General features: G+C 40.8%; 1 protein-coding gene and 1 non-coding gene across 3 annotated transcripts; one reads left to right on the top strand and one right to left on the bottom strand.

Annotated features, from left to right (window-relative positions):
- The first annotated feature begins 3839 nt into the window (after positions 1 to 3839).
- TRNAL-AAG (transfer RNA leucine (anticodon AAG)) lies at positions 3840 to 3921 on the top strand. Its single transcript has one exon. It is a non-coding gene; the product is annotated as a tRNA-Leu (tRNA).
- A 6877-nt stretch (positions 3922 to 10798) lies between these two features.
- Positions 10799 to 23135, bottom strand: ZNF311 (zinc finger protein 311). 2 transcript variants are annotated; one of them, XM_058554968.1, is made up of 7 exons: positions 22506 to 23135; positions 21487 to 21859; positions 20794 to 20872; positions 16442 to 16518; positions 15958 to 16084; positions 15226 to 15330; positions 10799 to 12587 (listed from the first exon to the last, which is right to left on the bottom strand). In XM_058554968.1, the coding sequence occupies exons 3-7, from the start codon at positions 20864 to 20866 to the stop codon at positions 10996 to 10998; spliced, it is 1974 nt and encodes a 657-aa protein (XP_058410951.1). In that variant the 5' UTR covers positions 20867 to 20872; positions 21487 to 21859; positions 22506 to 23135; the 3' UTR covers positions 10799 to 10995. The 2 variants fall into 2 exon arrangements, with proteins under 2 accessions (XP_058410951.1, XP_058410953.1); XM_058554970.1 differs by lacking the exon at positions 22506 to 23135 and adding an exon at positions 22257 to 22485.
- Positions 23136 to 23505: the final 370 nt, after the last annotated feature.

Raw genomic sequence — 23505 nt, 5'->3', positions numbered from 1 at the left:
TTGCTTCATTTCTTTTTATATCTCTGTTTTCAAGGGAGCAGTCTGGGTAGGACTCCTGAACGTGTGTAATGCTTTTTTTTTTTTTTTAACTTTCCACATAAAGCTAATTGGATTAGAGACAAGGGACTCTTTGAAAGTTATGACATTTTTCCTTCATCTGTTATGAGCTATTACTCATTCTCTGTGGAGAAAAAATTTCCCTAATCTATATTTTAGTACAGTGGGTTCTGTTCACTCACCAGACTGCTATCTGATAACTTGTCAACTCAGAGGCAAAATGGCAAATATATAACAAAACCAAGTCCACATCAGGACAAGAGGAAGAAGGGAGAATGTGAACGGCTGTAAGAAAAAGGACAACAGTTGGAGTCAATGAATCAATCTGTGAATACTAAGGGCCAGTGTAGGTTTGTACTACGTTAGTCTCTAGGGAAGATGAAAAATGAGCAAGACACAATCTTACCTCTTAACATCCCTAAACCCAGTTTTTTCATCTGTAAAACGGGAATAAAAATATTTACTGCATACTCTTGTTATGAGGAGTAAATGAAAAAATGCACAAGAAGCACTCAGCCATACTATTGTCCTAATATACGGGTTTTTATTATCGTTATTATTACTACTGTTGTGGTACTTATGCTGAGTGGAGGAGGCAGATATTTTGAACAAGTTTTCTATTGGGCAGAAGAGTAATCTGCTAAAATGAAATGTGGAAAAGCACAGTGGGGTGTGTGTGTGTGTGTGTGTGAGTGTGTGATTTGGAGGCAGGGTGGAGAACTGATCATTTTGAAGTGGGCTTTGAAGAATGAGCAAGATTTCTGTGAGGGAACAAAAGGGAGACCAACATTCCAGGACAAGAGATCAGAGAAGCAAAGCACAGAATTGTGAAATCTCCCAGATGGTTCAGGACTTTGAATTCTGAATTCTTTGAATTCTGAACTAGCACTTGGAAGATCTCTGCTACCGATGGTATGGCATAAGTTTTCCGTGTCAAGCTTTCTGGCCATACACACAGTAAAGCTAGAATTCCGTCTACATTTATTCCGATGGCAGTTGCTGACAAATCCGGCTCTTACAGGTACATAGTTGCTTCCCAGAAAATTTCTCAAGTCAGTCGGTCCAAGTGAAATGATTTTAAATGCTTTAAAATCAGTTTGGTCCCTAAAGAGAGAATCATCAGAGTTCTCTGTTCAACTTCCAGGAATCTGTGATGGTGGTTCCAAATCCCACTCATGGTCAGCCTACGCAACAGTTGAGCTGAAGCTATTCAACTGGGGCCCTCTTGACTGAAATAGAACCAGCGAGAAAGGCAGTCCTCCTCGTTTCCTAGAGAGTACACACTGAGCGGATAGTCGGATAGAGGGTACTAGTAAGTGCGTCTCCAGGGACCAGGAAGAGGGATATGTTTGTATCCAATTTAAATTCCTTGTTCCGACTCTGTGTGGCGTAGGCCCTTACACCTTCCAGGGATTCTTGAGGCGTTCGTTTGGGCTCTTTATTTCTCTGATTCTTAGAATCTTAGATTCGGAAACAGTCAAGTAGCGGCAGCTCCCAGGGACCCCCCACCCCCCATCACCCCGACTGGTCCGTGGGGGCTGTGGGAGAAGCCCTCCTCTTTTCATCCTCTTTCACCTCTTTCTCCTTTCTTCCTCTTCTCACCTCTGGCTCCTTCAGGGATCTCGGTCTCACCCTGGGAGAGGGCTTGTCGAGGGAGAGGGGTTTCTGGTTCAATCCCGACCCCAGGCCCCCTACACCCAAACTGTTTTTCTCTTTTTAGATTTCTCGCCAGTCTCGTCTCACTCCAGCCCCCTACCCCCACCTCATTCCTCAATGCAGTCGTAAATTCCTCCAAGCAGGCCTTTCCAGATCTGCACTGAGTTAGCTCCCCCACCTAAGTGTGATCCCAGCCCTTCTACAATCACAACACTGAGTTGTAATTTCTTGATGAATGTTTGCCTTCTCTCCTAGTTCTGAGGGTGAGGACGGCAACTGTCAATGTTTCTGCTGAATACCCAGAGCCCAACACAGTGCCCAGGTAGACAGTAGGCACTCAAGGCAATACTTGTTGAATGAGTGAATGGACTCCTGATGCCCACTCGTGGATATAGTCATTTTCTCTCAAGTTATTTCTTCATTTTTTTCTTTCTGTTTCCCCCCTTTTGGTTTACTATTGAGGAAAGCAAAGAGTAGAGAGAGAAAACTGGTCCCTGGATTGATGCCTTTGATGGATCAAGTTGAAGCTGATGAAGCAGTGAACCAATTAACACCTAGCAGGAGGGTACTCTTGCTCTGTGTCTCTGAGGGTTAAAGTTGTCACAAAGTAGTCAGTCTCCATCAAACTGTGGCCATCTTGCCCTCAGAGATCCAGAACTGGTGGGAATACATAGTCCTGATAGTGGAGAGGAGATGACTGCTGTTGTGAAGGGCTGAGAGAGAGAAACAGGCAAACAACTCAGATTAACACAGAAGGTGAGAAAAGAGGCTCCTAGCCTGGGATATATGGAGGAACAGGGGAAAGTGAGGCTTTAGCCAGGAAGAAGAGTAAGGGGCAACTATGTTGCTTCTGCTTGCTTGAGTATCTTTTTTCTTCATCATTTTCCTAAAGTAATCTCCCCAGGAAATAACATCTGGTAATTGCTCAAGTATTGCAACTAAGGATGTTGAGATACTACTGAATCAGTTTTTGATTTTTTTTTTAGAAGGAAGAGAAGGCCATGTGAAGGCAAAGTAGAGAGAAATTTGTAGATGCTGACCTTAAAGACTGGAAAGAGGTGGCCACAAGCCAAGGTATGCCAACAGCGGAAGCTGAAAGAGTCAAGGACCCCAATTTTTCCCTAGAGTCTTCAGAGGGAGGTCGGCGCTGAGGACGCCTTGATTTTGGCGGGTGATACTGATTGGACTTCCGGCCTCCAGAATTATAAGAGTATAAATTTCTGTTGTTTTAAGCCACACAGTTTGTGGTAATTTGTTACAGTAGCCACAGGAAACTAACACCCAGGCACTGTGCAATAAATTCCATATGAGCAATTCCAGTATAGGAATTTGTAAGAAAGATTATTTTCATTGGAATATTGGATAAAAACACTTAGCATTGAATTTCTTGGAGATAAACGGCAAAACAAACAAACTCCAGCGTTAGCTAACTTTCTTTTTTGAGATTTTATTTCTGACATAATCTGCACAATGTATTTTCATTTTCGACATCTTGTCTGATTCAAAACTTTTGGGTCAGGGAGACCCAAGCGCCACCGCCTGCACTAAGAAGAGAAACGCAGGCAGCGACTTTATCAGTGTATTGCATTATATTATGACAGCAACTATACTTTTAAATGATTCGAATCTTAGCGTTTCCAAATGAACGGCCCAACGCCTTTGGCCCTGGGGGCATTTCTGCGGAGACTGCCGTCCTTTTGAATTTTTACCTCCGTAAACAGCAAAGACTGTGCTCTCTGACTCTTTCGTTGCGTTGCCTTTCTTTCACAGCGTCCCCTCGCCCAAAATTACCCCCGAGTCACTCAGCAGCGCCGGGGATCCGGCTGGGCGTCACCGTCCACGGCGAACCCGAAACCACTCCGTCCCGCGGCCCCTTTCTCTTGTGTTGGTGACTAAAGGGGCGGGCGTCCCGGATTCGCTGGTTTCCTCCCGCACTGCTCGCAGCTGTGGGGAAGCAAGATGTCGGGGGTCAGGCTGGTGGCGGCCGAACACCAGGCAGAGGTTGTCAGGTGGTACTGGGAGGAACGCCTGAGAAGGAAATGCCCTGGAGAGAAGACAAACATGGGGTCGCATAGGGACGACATTTGCTCTTAGGGAAAAAGTGGAAGAGCTAGTTTGCCGGAAGTGGTAGCGTGGCCGAGCGGTCTAAGGCGCTGGATTAAGGCTCCAGTCTCTTCGGGGGCGTGGGTTCGAATCCCACCGCTGCCAAGGCTTTCTTTTCTCCTTGCCAACTGCCTGGCTTGATAGACACCCTTCCTTCATTTCCTTACCAACTGCCTGGCTTGATAGACACCCTTTCTTCATTTCCAGCGTGAACAGTTCTCACGTCTTCCAAACTCAGGCCCATTTTTCTCCTTTTCCTTTGACTTCTGTTTATCTGGGAGCCAGAGATAACTGCCCTAGAACAATGCTCAACCTAAAATGAGCACCCAAATAATCTATTCGTCCGCTATTGAGAGGCCAATATATTCTAGGCACGATTCTAGGCACTGCAGATACAGCAATGAGTAACAGACAAAAAGTGCTTTTATGCATACCATCCTTATTACAAACAAACTCATGGATTTCAGATTCCTTGATTTCACTTGTAACTTAAGACAGATTCTGCCAATGCCTTCGAAGGAATAATTTATGTTCAGAATAGTCATTGTTCTTCCTCCAGCCTCTCTGCAGTGGGCTTATCTCACGTTTGGAACTCTATGGAGATCTGAGAAGAGACTCTGCAGAAAGCGCCAGCGCCTTGTCTCACAACTACAGGACACATCCCACCAGGGCCAGGTGCCCTAGACTCGCTGCGCGCCTAGATTCGGCTTTTGCGCTCAGTTGCACGCCACGTCTCCTGGCTTGGGATGGGCTTGGAGGGGGTGCTCTCTGTGCTCTGAGCAGATTCTTATGCACACATCGTGTCTCTTTCTCATCCTCTAGGGCTTTTCTTGGAAGTTGTTTCCTTCTGGAAGCCTTCCCTGATCTCCCTCTCTCCCTCCTACCAGCTCCAGAGTTACAATTAGGGAGGGTATGGAGGGGATATGGAAGGGAAGAGCACAGAGGGTCCCTGCCCTCATGGAATGTAGATTCTAGTGAGGTTCACAAGCATTAGATAAGTTATTGCCCAAATATGGTACAACCCGACCAAAAAAGATAGTTCTCTATGTGTAGACTTTGAATGAAGTTCCAGATTTAAGAGAATAAAAAAGTTAAAGAATAATATGTATTGCATGATAGGTGGAAGGACACACATCAAATTGTTCCCAGTGGTTGCTGTTGGGAAACGATTTTCCACGAGTCTCTCAGTTTCTGCATGTATTGTGAGTGAGTCTCTCAACTGTTTTTTCTCACCAACAACCAAGTCTCTGATTCTCTGCAGACACCAACTGGGTGTTCAGCAATTCAATTCAATTCTGACACTAACTACCCAGAAGTAGTGCAGATTCCAAAAGTTAAAGGCTCAGTCCCCTAAGACTGTCCCCCACTTCAGATGCCATTTGCAAGTCCCAGGCCTCCCTTACTTCTGACTGACCAGCTATAAACCAGGGGTCCTCACAATCCCCTCCTCAGGTTGGATAATTTGCTAGAATGGCTTGCAGAACTCAGGAACACACTTGACTTTCATTTACTAGTTTATTATGAACAGATATAACTCAGGAACAGCCAAATGGAAGAAATGTACAGGGCAAGGAATGGCGTGGCAGGGAGGTACATGGAACTTCCATGCCTTCTCCAGGTGTGCCCCTCTCCAACACCTCCATATGTTCATCAGCTCTGAAACCCTCCTAATTCTGTCATTTAGAGGTTTTTATGAAGGTTTCATCCTGTAGGCATGACAGATTAACTCAATCTCCAGCCTCTCTCCCTTCCTGGGGAGGTTGGGGGTAGGGGTGGGGGCTGAAGGATCTAGGCTTTTAATCATGGCTTGGTCTTTGTGATGACCAGCCCCCATCCTGAAACTATCTAGGGACCCACCAAGAATGGCCTCATTAGAACAAAAGCGGCTCTTAGCATCCAGAAAATCCCCAGGGATTGAGGAGTTGTGTCAGGAACCATGGACAAAGACTAAATATATTATTTCTTAATATCCCTCAGAATCACTAACAGCCCTTGGTTCTGGACTATCTTTCAAAGATTTTTATATAAAGAACAGCCTTGGAAGATAGAGATAGCCTCTCCATTTGGAGCAAAGGACAGGCATTCCTACTGAGTTCCCTACACTCCGGGTTCCTCTCCTGTAATGCTACCCACTCTGTGTGCGGGCATCCATCTAGGCCCATCTGAGTCACCCTTGTGGGAATTGGTGCTTGAGAAAGCTGCACAAAGGCTGATAACCTGGCTCCTGCTATTGCTGTGAGAAATAAAATGTCTTTTGTCTCTGAAGGGTGGCAGCATATGCCACTTTGGTATAAGGATTACTTTGAGCTCAAGGCACTAAAAGAAACAGGTGCAAAAGGGCGCTCTGGAAGATGTCCTCTCTATGCCAAGAGGAAAGTAACATTCTTATCATCAAGGACAGGAAGTTGAACTTGAGGGAATTCTGTACAAACTATGTTAAAATAATTTGTATCTTCCTTTAACCTCCCCTTCTATTTTAGTTACTTTTCCACTATTGATCTCTTTGTTCAGCCTAGTGTAAAAGCCTTTCAGTTTTGCCACTTCTTTGGGTCTTCATTTCCTTATGAGGGTTCCCATTGTCACATAAAACTTATATTAAATAAATTTGTATGTTTTCTCCTGTTCATGTGTCTTATGGCAGGCCTAGCTGAAAACCCTAAGAGAATAGAGGTAAAATTTTGCCTCCCTTACATCTCTGCCCCAGGTGTCTCCCCTCTTCCACCAACAACCTTGAAACTGCGGCAGGCTCACGTGTTACCTTACAAACACAGTCAACTATCAGACTGTTCACAGTTCTTGATAGTTACATGTTGTCAACAGGCAGAGCAAAGGGGACAGAAACTATTTTCATTTTTATACTTTGGTGTTTCAATCGTTACCACTTATGTGTAAGTTGCAATTCAAACTTAAGAATTACAATGCTGCAAAAGGACAAATATAGGATACTATAAGTGCATTAAGTTTCAGCTAAAATAACCAACTCCTACTGCTATTTCCTTATTTATCCTTTTAGACACTGTCTTTTCTATTTTGGAATTTGAGAATTGACCTCTGGTACTCATTATCCCACAACTGATTTCCATCTTCCATCCTCTCAGTACAATGTATTTTTTTATACTGAGACATGTACTGTACTATGATGATATTTTCTTTTTTGTAAACTTTGATCATATTAAATTTATTAGTTGCCTTATCTTTTCATTTGATTAGTTTTCTGTCACTATAACATATTATTCCCTAATTTTCCAACATAACTGTGAAACTACTAAATACTTCTTCCCAACTGGTCAAATGCATTAGTTAATATTTTTCCCTGGAGAACTTCCAGAGTTCTCCAGTTGGGACTGGTTCATGCATAGTTAGAATCAGGGGCTTACCTTTGCTTCCTTCCTCTGCTGTAAAGTCTTTGCTTCCTTCCTCTGCTGTAAAGTCTGTTTCTTGGATCCCAAATCTCTTTTTTTCTTCTTGATTTTACTCATTTGTTTGGGTGGAACATATGATAAAATATGCACGTGAGATCTTTCATGTCTTTAAGGTATCTTTATTTTACCTCATACATGGGTTAATCATTTGATATAGAAATCTAAGTTAAAAATAATTTTCCCCTAGGATTTTGAAGGCATTGTTCCATTGTCTATCATCTCCAAGTGCTATTTTTGATTATTTCAATTCTACTCTATTTGTCCTTTGTATTTGTTTTTTTTTTTTTTTTCTGTCTGAAAACTTTGGGACTATCTTTTATCCACAGTATTTTGTAATTTCCCATTGATGTGTTTTGGTGTAGAAGTTACATCATTCATTGAACTGTGTGCTTGGCAAGACTTTCCCTCTAGGAACTAATTTTACTTTGGCAAATTTTCTGATATGATTATTTTGATACTTTCCTACTGTCTGTTTTTATGTTCTCATTCTTTTGGAACTTCTACTAATTGGGATCCCTGGATTGCTTCTCTAGATTTTTTGTTTTCTTTTCTTATATTTTATACATTCAAGAAGATATTCAGCAAGTTTTGAAGCATAATATTAAAATGAACACTTATGAACACATCACTCAAAATCTAGAATTACATCATCCAATAAAGTAGCCACTAGCCACATGTGGCTGTTTAGCACTTCAAATGTGGCCAACGTGACTGAGAACTGAATTTTTAATTCTAATTAGTTTAAATTTAAATTTAAAGGAGGATTCTCTATTCTGTTACTGGAAAACTTTTAAGTATATTTGGGACAACTTGGCTTTATGAATTGGTTTTTTCAATTATAAGTGTTCTGAAATTCAAGTACAGCTCTAAGAACAATATTTCTAATGAAAATTTAGTGTACAAACTAAGATGTGCTACAAATGAAATACACACTGGATTTTAAAGACTTGGCACAAAAAAGTAAAATAAAATAAAATACTTCATTAATGTGTCTTTGATTGTATGTTGAACTGATATTTTGAATATACTGGGCCACATATAAAATATATTATTAAAATTAATTTCATTTATTTTTTACTTTTTTAATGAAGAAAATTTAAAATTATATATGTGGCTGCTATTGTATTTCTGTTGGACAGTTCTGGGCTAGAACATTACTAAGACATTTGCATCAACTTATGTGCTTCTCTCCTATCCCATCACTCTGACTTGCTTTCAGAGGTAACTACTATCCCAAATTCTGTGTTTACCATTCCTTTACTTAAATAAATAATTTAAACCTATAAATATATCACTAATCAATGTATTATTTTGTCTTGCTTGTTTTTGAACTTTATGAAAATGGTACCAAACTGTATGTTGTCTTCTGAGACTTGCTTTTTCCACTCAACATGAAATTTCTAATTACCCATGTTACTGTTTACAGCTATAGTTCATTCATTTTCACTGCTGAAAAATATTCCATTATCTAAATATGGAAAAATTTGTTTTTCTAATACTGTGGATGAACATTTGGGTTGTTTCTGGGTTTTTGCTATTATGAACAATTATGCTATGAAAATGTTTGTACACGAATCTCGGTGCTTATGTGAGAGAGTTTCTCAGGATATATACCTAGGCATGGAATTGTTAGGTTGTAGGGTAAAGTTCAACTTTACAAGATAATATCTATTTGTTTTCCAAAGTGGTTGTATCAATTTATACCACTGGAGTCTAGAAGTATTCTATTTGGGCTCAATACAAAGGCATCTCAGCTTTCACAACAGGATGTCAGGCTTGCTACCCCTCCAGTCCACTGGTGTCTGAAGAATATGACTCTCCAATCAACAACACAAAACATCAACACTCCAGGATGGTCCAGAATTTAAACAGGAATTGCCACCTTGCCAGATTCTGTTAAAACTGACTGAAGAAATGATATGAAGGGATGCATTGTAGGGTTCTCAAGTTGGGCTCAGGACTTTGAGTCCAAAATCCAAATGCACATCATAGCCTGTGAATAAAATAAACACCCTGAACATGTATATACATTTTCCAAAAGCATATACATGTTGTTGCAATTAACAAAACCTCAAATTCTTCAGAAGAGCATGACAACATTTTGTCATCAAGCACTAAAGTACAACTACTGTTGTGTGTGCATGCACGGGGGGAGGGTGTCAGAGAAATTTGTTGATCGTCAAATAAGGGGTCCTCAAACTCGAAAAAGATTGGAAAACCACTGCCAATTCTCCAGACATATCCTAAACTCTGTCCTTAAGTCATATATCATCTGAAAGCCATATATCCAGTTTCATCCTCCATAGAAACAATTTCACTGAGTTATGTCCTACATGCTTTCATCAACAAACTATATAAGAAATGGCCATTTAAAAAATATGCTCTAATTTCCTGTAGAAATTGAACCTAAGGAACAATGTTTTAATCTGTCTTTTGTATAATAACCATGTAATTCCCTTTGGAATTTACCAGAAAATTGCATCTCTTAGACTCCTTGTCCTTCATTTTTAGATAATGTGTAACCATTTCTCAAAACGTTTTCCATGAAACAATAGTCCATGAAGATGCTCCCCTAAACAGGATTCTGTGGTCACTTACTTTTGGAAAGCAATGCTTTCTATAGCTCCTTTAAGATTCAGAAAGGACATTAGCATCTTACAAGCCCTGAGAAGTCTTTAAGAGAATTAAAAAACTCACCTAGCCAGCATTTCCCAAACTTTAAATTTTAAAGAAACATGAACCTGTAAAACACCTTTGAGAAGTGTTGGGTAACCTTTTGCTCATCTCTTTCTTTACCAGCCAGGGAACTTAGAACTACATTTAATTCTCAATTATGGTCATTATGTTAAGTAAGCTGACATATTTGCATCCTCTTCTAGGATTTTCAATTTCTATTTTAACAGGCTTATTGTGTGTGGGTATTTATTTTAATTCTGTCTGCAGTAAGGACCTGTAACATTTAAAAGAGAAAGGAAGGCTGTTAAGAGACACTGAAAGACTTGACAAGAAGGATATAAATTTACTAATACATTTGAAACAGGATTTCCTATGTCATGCAAATAGGCACAGCAAATATTTAAGAAATTAACAGTTGGAAGAAATTTTTGTGTATTTATAACATAGTGGGACAGGCTTCACGCTCTTTCCATGTGTAAACTGCTACTTGAGCAGCGTACAGCTGACTTCTACTTATCTGTAATTTTTAAATACGCCCTTGCCCTGCCTCCCTTTCCGCCCTGAATCTCAGCAACCCTGATTCCATATGGAGAAGTACCATTCAGGCTTGAAGTTAAAACAAAACAAAACCGTGCTAAAAATGATCAATGTTTATCAATTAAAAAAATGTTCTGTGCTGAACTGAGGTATAACTTCACATCCAAAAGATGTGGTACAGGCACACAGAAATTGCCCAGGTTAAGTCTGAGCATTCGGGGAGCATTTATGCAGAATTTACTAGTTAAGTGATCTTGAGCAGGCTTCTTAATCTTTTTATGCAATTTTCTCATCCTATAGGGATGTGGTATGGATTTAACAAGTTAAAATAGTGGCTGGCACAAAGCAAACACTGGTAAGTATTTATTATTATTGATAGACAAAGCCTTGGAAGTGAATGTACTCACTGAAGAAACACTGAATAGGAAGGTCAAGGAGAAAGGCTTTGGGGATCTCACAATTAGGGGTCAGGGAATCAGGAGACAAGGGCAGTCTAAGATGGAGGAGGAGAAATGGGAAAGTGTAAACACCAGAATCATTACTCTTATGTATTGGTGGTCAAAATATTGACTACTGAAAGGGTCTGAGAAACAGTTAGTGGAGAGAGGGGTTTCCCACTCTCATCAAGTTTGTGGGTTCTCCAAATTCTATGTTTTCTTTTCTTATGTCCAGTAAGATTTGAGCTCACTCGGAAAGCTTTTCCACACTCCTCACATTCATAAGGTTTCTCCCCAGTATGTACTCGCTTATGTCCAATTAGCGCTGAGCACTGACGGAAAGATGTGCCACACTCACTGCAGGAATATGGCTTCTCACCAGTGTGGATTCTTTTGTGCTGCCTCAGGACTGAACTATGATGAAAGGCCTTTCCACACACCTCACATTTGTAAGGCTTCTCTCCAGTGTGGATTCTTTGATGATTAGTCAAGTTTGACTTCCCACTGAAAGCTCTACCACACTCGGAGCATTTATAAGGTTTCTCTCCAGTGTGGATTCTTTGATGGATGGTAAGGCAATGCCGATCCTGGAAAGTTTTCCCACAATCCCCACATCGATAGGGCTTCTCTCCAGTGTGTTCTCTTTCATGAGCCCTGCGTTTACAGTTATGATGAAACGCTTTCCCACATTCCTTACACTTGTAAGGCTTCTCTTCAGTGTGGATTCTTCTATGTTTGGTGAGCTCTGCCTTGCTGCTGAAGGCTTTTCCACACTGAGGGCACTCATAGTGTTTCTCCTGAGTGTGGATTCTTTTGTGTTTGCTTAGGTCTGAGCTCCGGCTGAAGGCCCTCCCACACTCGTTGCACTCATAAGGTCGCTCCCCAGTGTGGATTCTTGTATGTTTGGTGAGGTCTGAACGCCCACTGAAGGCCTTCCCACACTCCCCACATTCATATGGTTTCTCCCCAGTGTGGATTCTGCCATGGATGGTAAGGGAATGCTTGAACTGGAAAGCCTTCCCACAGTCATTACATTCATAAGGCTTCTCCCCAGTGTGGATTATCTGATGCATACTGAGACGGTGCCTGGTCGTGAAGGCCTTCCCACAGTCATTGCATCCATGAGGCTTCTCCCCATTGTGGGTTTTTTTATGTCGGCAAAGAGCTGATCTACTACTGAAAGCCTTCTCACACTGGGTACAGTTAAAGGGTTTCTCCCCTGTGTGGATTATCTGGTGCATAGAAAGCTGATTTTTGGTCTTAAATGCTTTCCCACACTCATTACACATATAGGGTTTCTCACCAGAGTGAATTCGCTCATGGAGAATTAGGTCAGAATGCCAACTGAAATTTTTGCCACATTTGGCACATTCATGGAGTTTCTGTTCTATAAGAACTCTATTATATGGAATATATTTTGAGTTTGGATTGAAGTTTTTTCTAAGTATCTTCTGATTCTTTCCTTTCTTGAAGGTCACTTTCTCACAGCTTTCTTTCTCTTCTCTCAGTTTCTCCCTCATAGGCATTTCCCATTGACTCTCTAATTTGACATCTTGTACACAAACTTCACCAACCTCAGGATCCTGGGAAACAACCTTTAGGAGACTTGTAAATTTCACCCAGCAGACTTCTTCATTTTCAAAAACCTCTTGTTCTGAACTTGCCTTCTCCATCTCAGGCCATGACTTGTCAGTTGATACTTAAACCAGAAAATAAAAATGTCAGATGTTCAGAGAAAAGGAAATACATGAGATGGGAGAAGTGAAGCAATGTTAAGATGTTCGAAGAGTAAATAACTTTCCTACGCTGGAAAAATTGCTAACGTTACGGCAAAGGTTGAGATAGGCTGAAACAATGAAAAGTACTAAGATATTTCAAACTCAGGAAACTTTATAAAAATCTTGACAAATCTGCTCATCCTCTAGAACTTCCTAGATTAGTGGATGGCAACTTCATACACCTAGTCACCCAAGACAGGAAACTGGAAATCATCTTCAACTCCTTCTCATATTTATTCAGTTAACATTTTGCAAATTCTACCTGTGAAGTGAGCTGTAGAGGGGGTGCTGAAGTGCCAGAGCAGTTCCCTTTTAGGATCTGTCTGCTTTGCTCCAAGAGGGGGCCCTGGAGAGCCATATTTCTGCAGTGTAACTCTGCCCATCTGGGTAAGGCACATTATATCTGGGCAACACTTGACTCAAACTAGGCCAGATTCTCTCTTCTTGGACTTTGGAATCATGACGTAAGAGCAGGTAAGGCCAAGCTCTGAAGGTAGCCAGATTGTTAGCAATTAAATTTGGGAACCAGTGGTCGTGGGATGGCATATTGTGCAAGGGAGGGAATGTTCTGCTACCTAGACTGAGAAGCAGAGAATGTCAGTCTGCCAAGAAAGAAGAATGAAGCAGATCCACAGAGTATCAGAGAAGACAGCTGGAGAGAGCGGCCTGATAGCATTCCAGTCCCTTCTTAAGCCTGATATATAACTGCTCTTAGGTTCCATGACACACCCTGAATAATAAACAAATTCTTGTTCTTTTGCTTAAGCTAGCTTGAGTTAATTTCTACTGTTGGCAACCAACGAGTCCAAATCAATCTCTTTTCTCTTAACTCTATCCCTTCCTCTTTATTTGTTCTACGTGCATTCTCACCAGCTAACTTCAATATCCCCCACATGTCCTTCAGTCTGCCTCCCCTCTAATCCATCCTCAACATTGCTTCCACATTATTCTTTCTAAAAGTCAAATCTAATCATGCCCCTCTTTAGCTTAAAATACTTCAATGGCACTCCATAGTTAACCAGACAGAAAGGAAGTAAAGCATACAGTCAAGAGTCCCAGCTCTGGAGTAAGACTGTCTGGGTTCAAATCTTAGCTCTGACACCTAATAGCTATGCAAACTTGGGAGGATTATCTAACTTCTCTCTCTGCCTCAGTTGCTTTATCTATAAAATGGGATCTAGACTACCCATGATAATTAAATGAGTCAATGTACGTAAAGCCCTTGCAACACTGAAGTAAGTACTTTATCAATCTTATCTGTTATTATAAGAATAAAGTTCAAAGTCTGTGGTTTATCAAAAACTCCATCAATCATGATCTTGCCCCCGTGTACTGCTCCTGTACTTTCCCCACTGGCTACCCCAAGTCCTTTGCTCTGGTCATACTGAATTAGTCACAGTTCATATTCTTTTACTCCTCAATACTTTCTTACATGTTATTCCCTCTGCCTAGAATGCCTCTCCCCTCCTTCAACTAAATGATCTCACTTATTCCACATAACTTAGTTCATTTGTCATTCCTTCTGCAGTCTTTTGGTCCCCAGGTCAGATTTAGATGCTTCTCTTCTATGTTTGTATATACCAGGTACATATCTCTAACTACATATCTCTATAACTCTCACCATAATGTACTATAGAATCACTTATTCACTCACCCGACTTCCCCACTAGAAAATTAGCTTCTGGAGGGCAGGGCCCATATTTTATTTGATTCTATATCTCTAGTACCTTGTATAGTGCCTGGTATACAATAGTTGCTCAATAAATGTTTGTTGGATGGGAGGAAGAAAGGAAGTGTAGTATTGTGATATGGCAGCTGGAGTTGGCCTATAAACAAAGAATGATTTTTTTTGGAGGGCAAACACAGAAAACAGTTTGAATGAAGAAATGATAATATTTCATGACTGACTAGACAAGAGGGTCAGAGAGAACAGAAAGGGAAAGTGAGAAAAATGTAGAACCAGATGTAGAAGTAGGCAGAGTTAATGAGAGACATCCTGTGGGTAGAGATGAGTTTGACTTTAGACATGTTGCTTTCCAGGTGACAATGGGAAATCCAAATAAAAACCAGGAATTAGAAACATGAGACTGCTGCCTAGGAAAGAGGTGAGGGTTAGCATTATCAATGTGGCAGGAATGTGCATCAGAGCTAAGAGCTGAAGCCACGAGAGAAACTAACTTCACAATAAGGAAGAACAGAAAAGGTACGAGTGAAAGGCCCAGGACTCAAAATGGGGAAGATCCTGAAAAAAAAACTGGAGGCAGAAAAGCAATGTTCTCTGAGCACTGGAATAACTGATATATAGAGGGGAGACGAATTCTCTGAGCTTTTCTTGAGGACCAAATTGCAAAAAGCCTATTAGATAGGTTGCAAAGAACCAATTAGATAATGACAGAATAATTGCCCAAATAGCTTGTTGTTGTTGTTTTTTTCCCTCTTCCTTAAGGTTTCCTGATTGGATTTCCTTCTTAGTGATGGATTTCCCATCACTACGAACATTCTATAATCATTTTGTCACATGGAAGAGAGGAGGTGACTGAGAGCTTCTCCATCACTTACCTGGGAAGGAGCAGCTCAGGAGCTCCCTGTCCTGTAGATCCTGAACACAGGGCTCTGCCCCTCGTTCCAGATGGGAGATCAAAGGAGGTTTAGGAAATGGAAATCCTGGTTGCAGAGAAGGAATAAGACAGTGTGTAGAGCAACACAGAACTGTCCTAACACTTGCCTTGACCCCTCTGTTTGCATATGGAAACAGGAATGAAATGTCCATTTGGGTAGAGAAAAGAGTTTATTCAGGGGTCTGGTAACATGTAAATGAACAGGTTTAGGGACTTTCTCAGAAAAGTCATACTCAGAAGGGCAAAGAGATTCTGGGAAATAATCATTTGGTTGTATTTCCTTGTTCTATTTAGGAGGATGGGAGTCCATACAGGGAGGCCATCTGTTTTGGGCCGCTAGGAAAGAGTTCATAACTAGGAGCTGAATACAGAGCACCTTATGAAAAAGAAGAGGCATGAGGAGGCAAGAATCCAGGGAGAACAGAAGCTAAGTGTCTCCTTTTTACCCAGGCAGAGTCTCATTTCAAAGAATCAGAAACAGCAAATAGTTTAGCCAGAAAATTATCTTGCTATGTAACAGAGGCAACTCAAAACTCTAATTTTGGGGGAAGATCCTGATGATAAAGAATGAGGGCTCTGACTTTCAATATGAGACCCCATATACATCAATAAATAAAGGAGTTAAAAAAAAAAAGGGAGAAAGTACTAAGCGAAGTGCAGGGAAAGTCCTTACCAAGCGATACTATGTTCCCATAATTTTCCAGCATCACATCTTTATAGAGGTGCCTTTGAGCGTGGGTCAGACACTGCCACTCCCTGCTACTGAAGCTCACAGCTACATCCTCAAATGTCACTGGCTCCTGAAACAATATGTTCCTGCTGTCCTGGAGAAAACTTCATAGTTCTCTCAGGAAACAGAGGCAGAAGAAAAGGATTTGTAGGGAGAAGGTTTACAGAAGTGAAAGGCTGTTACTGTTTGGAATATATTTGGGGATGAGGTGAAAGGGAGCATAGGCTTTCAAAAACAAAAAATAATGAAAGAGGAAACAATCCACAAGTGGTTTATCACCCAACAAAATGATCCTTATGAGAGGGAGCATCTGGATTTGGGAGTTGTACAGTCAGGGAATGCAGTGAAAATAAGGCCATATTTAGAAGGCAGTGATATATTTTCAGGAAGAATGGAGGGGGCCTCAGCTCACTTGGGCCTGGCTCACCAGTGTGAGATTTGCTCCCGGCAGGTTTCCTTGGCTTCCACCTTTGCCAAAGGCAGGATATTGAGCAGCTGGTAGAGCTGAGAGAAGAGAAATAAGCCAAGGGTCAATGTAGCATATTATTGATGAAAACTTCCGCTTTCATCCTCTCTTCCCCAAATGTAGAAGCTTATTGAGCTCTAACTCAGGGGTTAAGTCTACCGGCTTAGAGTACCCTCCTTCTCCATTATTTCTCTAGTCTTGGTTTCCAGTTTTGGGCATCAGGCCCTGGCATAGCAGTCAAACCAAGCGTATGTGCATTCTTCCTCTCTCACCTACTATACGTTTTTCTCTGGTCTCTCTTTATCCTAGAATAACCTTATTCCCTCCCCAAAAGGCTCGAATCACGATCACCAGCTTGTATGATAATCTCTCTTCCTGTATTTGAATTTTGAAGTCATTTTCTCCAAAAAGACTTGGGGTGGGTGTTGGGGGAAAGGAAAGGAGGGGAGGTATGAAACAGAAATATCTAGGGATAGGCCTAAACCTTATTTCTTTTGGTAACTAAATGGCTGGTCTACCTTCAACTAGTTTATTAGAAAAAATTTTTCCTTGTTCTTATTAGAGAAGAATCACTTTCCCCCGTGATTATTTCTCCTATTAATTCCCTAGCAGTAAGCTATCCTCCCCATACCAGTGTATAATGGTACACACAGCTTTTTAAAATGCAAGAGATACTTTCTCAGAGTGTCCAAGCATCTAGGTATAATCCATATGGATTGAGTGAGAAGTACAGTTTCACATTACTAATTAATGGGGTCCTATTTTATTACTTGCAGGCCAGCTCAACCCTTCTGTGGCTTCAGTGTTCATGGTGACTTATCTTTCTTGATAGTTCATTAACACATCCCCAAGTCCAAGCTTGAATGGGGTCAGTCACCTATTGGTAAGACTCTAGGATTACCCCTTGGCTTCAGGCCCCCAAAACTATCATTCCAATTTTACCAAAACTCAGTTTAGGAGCAAACTGGCTTCTTCCCATAGAAATTTCCCAAGAAGACTCTTCTTTGGTCTGGGCTACTCTTAGCTTTTGACCAAGACCAGGGCTGTGTTTCAGTCACTGTGGATACCACTCAGTTTTTCCATTATCTCACTCTAAAAACCCAAGTTATTTTATAATTATTTATCTTAAAAAGTCCCCAACCCCCTTGGACAACACAGAGCTCACAGCAGATATATGTTCTGCTCTGTAATCTTATATAACAGTTCTTTTCCTTATAACATCAACAAACTTAAACCTCCCAGTTGGGCTTTTTTCAGTGAACACTTTATTATGAACATTTCAAATATAAAGAAAATTGAAAGAACTGTATAGTAAACATCCATATATTCGCCACTTATATTCTACAATTAACATTTTGCAACATTTACTTTCTCACATATGTCTCCATGTAACTATCCCTGTATCTGTCCATTAATCCATTTTATTTTCTGATGCATTTCAAAGTAAGTTGAAGACATCAGTATACTTTACCCCTAAACACTTTATCACACATATCATTAACTATTAGAGTTCATTATTTCTTTATATTCTTGTTTTTGAAGTAAAATTTACATACAGTAAAATGTATAAGTCTTAAGTGTACCATTAGATAAGTTTTTTTTTTCTTGCTGAGGAAGATTCGCCCTGAGCTAACATCTGTTGCCAATCTTCCTCTTTTTGCTTGAGGAAGATTTGCCCTGAGCCAACATCTGTGCTAATCTTGCTCTATTTTATATGTGGGTCGCCACCGCAGCATGGCCGCTGATGAGTGGTGTAAGTCTGTGCCCAGGAACCGAACCTGGGCTGCTGAAGTGAAGTGTGCTGAACTTAACCCCTAGGCCACGGGGCCAGCCCCCCAGTGGATAGGTTTTGACAAAACATCCTCCTCTCTAACCCAAACTCCCCTCCGGATATATCCTAGCTGGACTTTTACCATATCCTCTTCACAAATTGGGAAAGTTTTGTTAACTCATAGTAGTTCTTTTTTTTTGTAAAGTGTTCATTACATTAAAATTTTTTTTAATTGTGGTAAAAAACATATAACATAAAATTTACTATCTTAACCATTTTTAAGTGTACAGTTCAATAGTGTTAAAAATACTTACAATGTTGTGTAATAGATCTCCAGAAGTTTTTCATCTTGCAAAATTGAAACTCTATACCCAGTAAACAACTCCCCACTTCTCCCTCTCCTCAGCATCTGGTAACCAACACAATGATTCTTTTTTTTTTTTTTTTTTTGTGAGGAAGACCAGTCCTGAGCTAACATACGATGCCAATCCTCCTCTTTTTTGCTGAGGAAGACTGGCCCTGGGCTAACATTTGTGCCCATCTTCCTCTACTTTATATAGGACGCCACCACAGCATGGCTTAACAAGCGGTGCATCGGTGCACGCCCGGCATCCGAACCGGCGAACCCCGGGCCGCCTCAGCAGAGCGCGCACACTTAACCGCTTGCACCACCAGGCCGGCCCCATCAACACAATGATTCTTTTTTTTTTTTTTTAATTTTTTGTTTATTGCAGTAACATTGGTTTATAACATTGTATAAATTTCAGGTGTACATCATTATACTTCTATTTCTGCATAGATTACATCATGTTCACCACCCAAATACTAATTACAACCCATCACCACACACATGTGCCGAATTATCCTTTTCACCCTCCTCCCTCCCCCCTTCCCCTCTGGTAACCACCAATCCAATCTCTGTCTCTATGTATTTGTTTAATTATTCTTAAGCTTTATTTTTTAGCTTCAGAATTTGAAATGTCAGCTTCTGCCCTCAAATTAAAAATGAACTTGGGAGACAGCCTATATGCTCAAACAACAATACAAAACTATCTTAGTCAACTTCGGCTGACATAACGAAATACCATAGACTGGTGGCTTAAATACCAAAAATTTATTTCTCACAGTTCTGGAGGCTGGAAGTGTTAGATCAGGGTGCCAGCGTGGTTAGGTTCTGTTAAGAGCTCTCTTCCTGGCTTGCCTTCTTGCTTTGTCCTCACATAGAGACCTTCCCCTTCTTATAAGGACACTAATCTCATCATGGGGGCCCTACCCTTATGACTTTATCTAACCTAATTACCTCCCAGAGGCCCCACCTCTAAATATTATCATATTGGGGGTTAAGACTTCAACATATGAATTTTGAGGGGACACAAGCATTCAGTCCATAACGATACTATTTGTTAAAGTGGTGTACAGAGTTATCTGAGACAAGATTAGTTCATTTATATTATATGTTAGGTAATTGTAAATTTATGGTCCTTAAAATCACCTATGGGAAGAGAATTCAAGATCTTTTGAGAAAAGGAGGACTGGGAGACTCCATCAGATGTGAATCATAAGAATGTATATATTTTTATATTTGACAACATGAAATAAAATGAGCACCCAAGTTAAGCAATATCCATTATTTTCTACCTCTCTTAAATTTGTAATACCTATGTTCTATATTATTAATTTTCATTTATGATTCCTTATACAGTAGAAATTTCAGGATTTCTCCTCTGGAAGTTCCAATAATATACTTAGAAATGTATTTTACTTTTTTTTTCTTTGGAGGTAAGATATACTAAAAAGCCTATTTTTCGGGTGTCCAGGTGCCTAGTCCTCTGTCTATAAGTCTATGCCTTTCAGGGTCTGATTTTATGACTCCAGAATTCCCAAATACCATCTCCTGGGTCCCACTTCCATCAGTCACTTCTTATAGAAAGCTTACCCATTTTTCTCTTCACATATGGCACTAAAGAGCATTTTTAATGCCCAGAATCACTAAATAATAAAATTCTTTTACTTTTCCCAAAGCTTAATGACAAAATCTTTACTCTTTCTTTTGCCACTGCGTTATCTTCTATTTCTCAGTATAATTAAAAAATTTCAGGGTTCCAAAAAAGCCTCCAGAAATAAAATTACACATACTCAAACTTTACAAGTTGGTAAAATTGTGGTTGAGTAGGAGTTACTGAATTATATCACAAGTTTCATACGTGTAAATATTTATGTACACATAGGTAAGCTATTTATCATATATATCAAGTTGTACATATAATAAGTGATTGAAGGCAATCAATTTCTTTGATAAATTGCTCTGTAGAATCTTTTCTTATGAACCTTTGCTTATTTTCAAATTTAATTTAAGATGAGAGCAGAAACTGAATAATTTACCTCCTCTCAATACTAATCCAAGTTTAGTACAGAAATGACAGAAACATTCTATAAATGCTCAATAATAAGCAGATTTCCAGGCCCCAGGAAGCATCTCCCACCCATTCGGTGTCCCTGCTCCATTCTCAGGTCCCATGCCACAATACCCTGTGTGCCTCACCTCTTTCCTGCAGGAGCTGGGTTTCAGGGGTCCAAAGCAGCTGGCTTGGTGGTCCTGGACTCTCAACTGACATTACAACCTATTGCAGGGCACAGAATAAAATCGGGGAGGTTATGGAGGAGAGAAAAATATATGGGAAACTGCAACCAACTATAAAGATTTTCCATGGAAATACTATGAGGGGAGAGAAAATCAGGGACTCAGTCCCTAACTGACCTTATGAAAAGTAGAAAAAGCATCCAATTACTCTATAACTAGAAAGGGTTCATTACATTAAAAACTTTTTTTTCTTGTTTTTTTTTTTTAATGGGGTAACATTGGTTTATAACATTGTATAAATTTCAGGTATACATCATTATACTTCTATTTCTGCACAGATTACATCATGTTCTCATGTTCACCACCCAAATACTAATTACAATCCATCACCACACACACGTGCCTAATTATCCCTTTCGCCCTCCTCTCTCCCCTTAAAAACTTTTTTTAACTATGATAAAAAACACAACATAAAATTTAACTTTGATTTATGATTTAACGATCACCAGCCATCCATGAAAAATAATATCCAGAAGGAGAAGACTTCCACAAGGTCAATCCAGGCCCACCCACACTCCCACTGCTTTCCTCCTTTCCTGGACTCATTTCCCCTTCTTCCTCCTTGTGATATATCGCAGACCCTCCTCTTCATACCTGTTGCAATTTTTTACCCAGCTTTCTTTTCCAGTCTTCCAATACTGTCCTGGTTTCTTCTCTGCTGGCTGGATCCAGCTCCCAAAGTCAGTTCTGGCTTTGCCCAGACGAGTTTTGAAGTGGCTCTGGTGGATGCCAGCCTCCTTTGGGGGATACGAATCTCGGTGGTGTCAGCCCAAGTGCCTCTCCTGACCCACAGGGCAGCTGCTATTTGGCTCGATGTGTCAAACACTGCCTTGGATTTGGGGTTCGTGAGCAGCACTAAGCTAGCTGTGATCTCGCACCTTCTTTTCCTGTATATTCGATGAAAGGATGAGAAAAGAAAGGAACGTGACCGCAGCAAAAAGAAGGAATCACTGAGGATCTGAGGTATCTATGAGAGATGAGGGAGCACAGGAAGACAAATTGAAAATGTTAATATATTCAGAATACAACCTCCACTGCTACCACCTTGCTCCAAGCCACCATCACCTGCCTTGCCCCCCATTATTGCAGTAGCCTTCTAACAGTTAGAAGGCTACTGCTTCTATTCTTGCCTTCCGTCTGTCTCTTCTCTATACAACAGTCAGAGTGGTCCACTTAAAATTTAAGTTGGATTATTTCATCTCTCTGCTTAAAACCTCCCAAGGGCTTCATCTTACTCAAAATAATCAATGGCATACAAGGCCCTATAGAATGTGTGCATTTCTTCTAACCATCCCTCTTGCTTATTCAAAATAAAAGCTGAAGTTGTTACAGTGGCATACAAGTCTATAGGATGTGCCTATTACCTCTCCTACTATTCTCTCCCTCATTCAATCCTCTTCAGTCACACGGACTTTCTTTCTCTTCCATCTTAGGCACATTCCATCTTAGGGCCTTTGCATCAGTTGTTGTCTCCACCTCAAGCTAACCTCATGGCAAATAATCTTGCCTCCTTCAAGTGTTTGCTTGTATGTCATCTTCCCAAGGAGACCTACTTTAGGTTCCCTATTTAAAATTGCAACCTACCCTCTCCTTCCAATCCCCATATGCCTTACCTTGCTTTACATTTCCTCTATTTTTTTTTTTCTGTAGCACTTTATCACTTTCCAACATGGTGCATGTTACCTATATACTATGTCTATTGTTTATTGTCGGTCTCCTCTTCACCAAAATATAGGCTCCTAGGCTCTTGAATGCAGGGATTTTTGTCTATTTTGTTCACTGCTGTATTCCCAACATCTAAAACAGTGCCTGCACTAGTAGGCGCTTAATTAAGAATTGGCTGAATGAATAACACATGAATGGATGCTGGTGAGAAAAGATAAAGAATGGGTAAACCACTGGAATAAGAAGGGCAGGAGGGAGTTAGGCATACCAGAGGGAAAGCCCTGTCTGGGGGAGGAACCCCAGCGGACCCCACTCCCAGGGGACCCGGCTCCAAAGCCCCGCCCCGTCCCCGCCAGCAATCCCGGGTGCACCAAAGGAGGCGGTGTATTTAAAAAAGGCGAGCGGCGAGTGGCGGCGCCGGGCTCCTCCCCACCCGCCTCTCAGCCAGTTTCCAGGCCCCACTAGCAGCTTGGGAGCCCCAACTGAGTTCCCGGCCCACCCTAGCTCGGGGCACAGACCTTCCCGCCGATATTTTCCCCAAGAAATGATAAAATAGACAAATCTAGACTAGTTCCACTTCCTAGTCCTCCAGTAATCATTTCCGGTGACTTTCTAGGAAACGCCTCAACTCGCTGGTCGAGGCGTTCCCTAGAAACTCTCCGCCCGCGCTCCTCCGGCTTAAGCCTTTTAGGAGTTTGCGCAAGGTTATCAGGGGTAAACGGCTGCAGTAGCGTTATCGTATTGACACGTTATTGTCGTGGAGGGATGTCTTGATTGGCATGGACAGAAATTTTGTGAGATAAATATATGAAAAAGTTACTTTTAAATATTAGCTAAGAACACAAAAATAAATTGAATGCCGTTTTTCAAAAATTAAAAAATTCGTTATGAAAAATTTAAGCCTACACGAAAGTTGAGAGAACAGTATAATGAGCCCCCATATACTCA

Source organism: Diceros bicornis, chromosome 14 (assembly GCF_020826845.1).
Source record: "Diceros bicornis minor isolate mBicDic1 chromosome 14, mDicBic1.mat.cur, whole genome shotgun sequence".
NCBI lineage: Eukaryota > Metazoa > Chordata > Mammalia > Perissodactyla > Rhinocerotidae > Diceros > Diceros bicornis.
This window is presented reverse-complemented; position numbering and strand designations above follow the sequence as displayed.

Bases quoted from the DNA above. Each gene is read 5' to 3' on its own strand.
- ZNF311 (XM_058554968.1), bottom strand. From the start codon at position 20,866: ATGTCAGTTGAGAGTCCAGGACCACCAAGCCAGCTGCTTTGGACCCCT. The intron at 16,519-20,793 runs GTGAGGCACACA...CTCTTCTCTCAG, and splicing joins CCAGCTCCTGCAGGAAAGAG to CTCTACCAGCTGCTCAATAT. The intron at 16,085-16,441 runs GTGAGCCAGGCC...ATATTGTTTCAG, and splicing joins CGGGAGCAAATCTCACACTG to GAGCCAGTGACATTTGAGGA.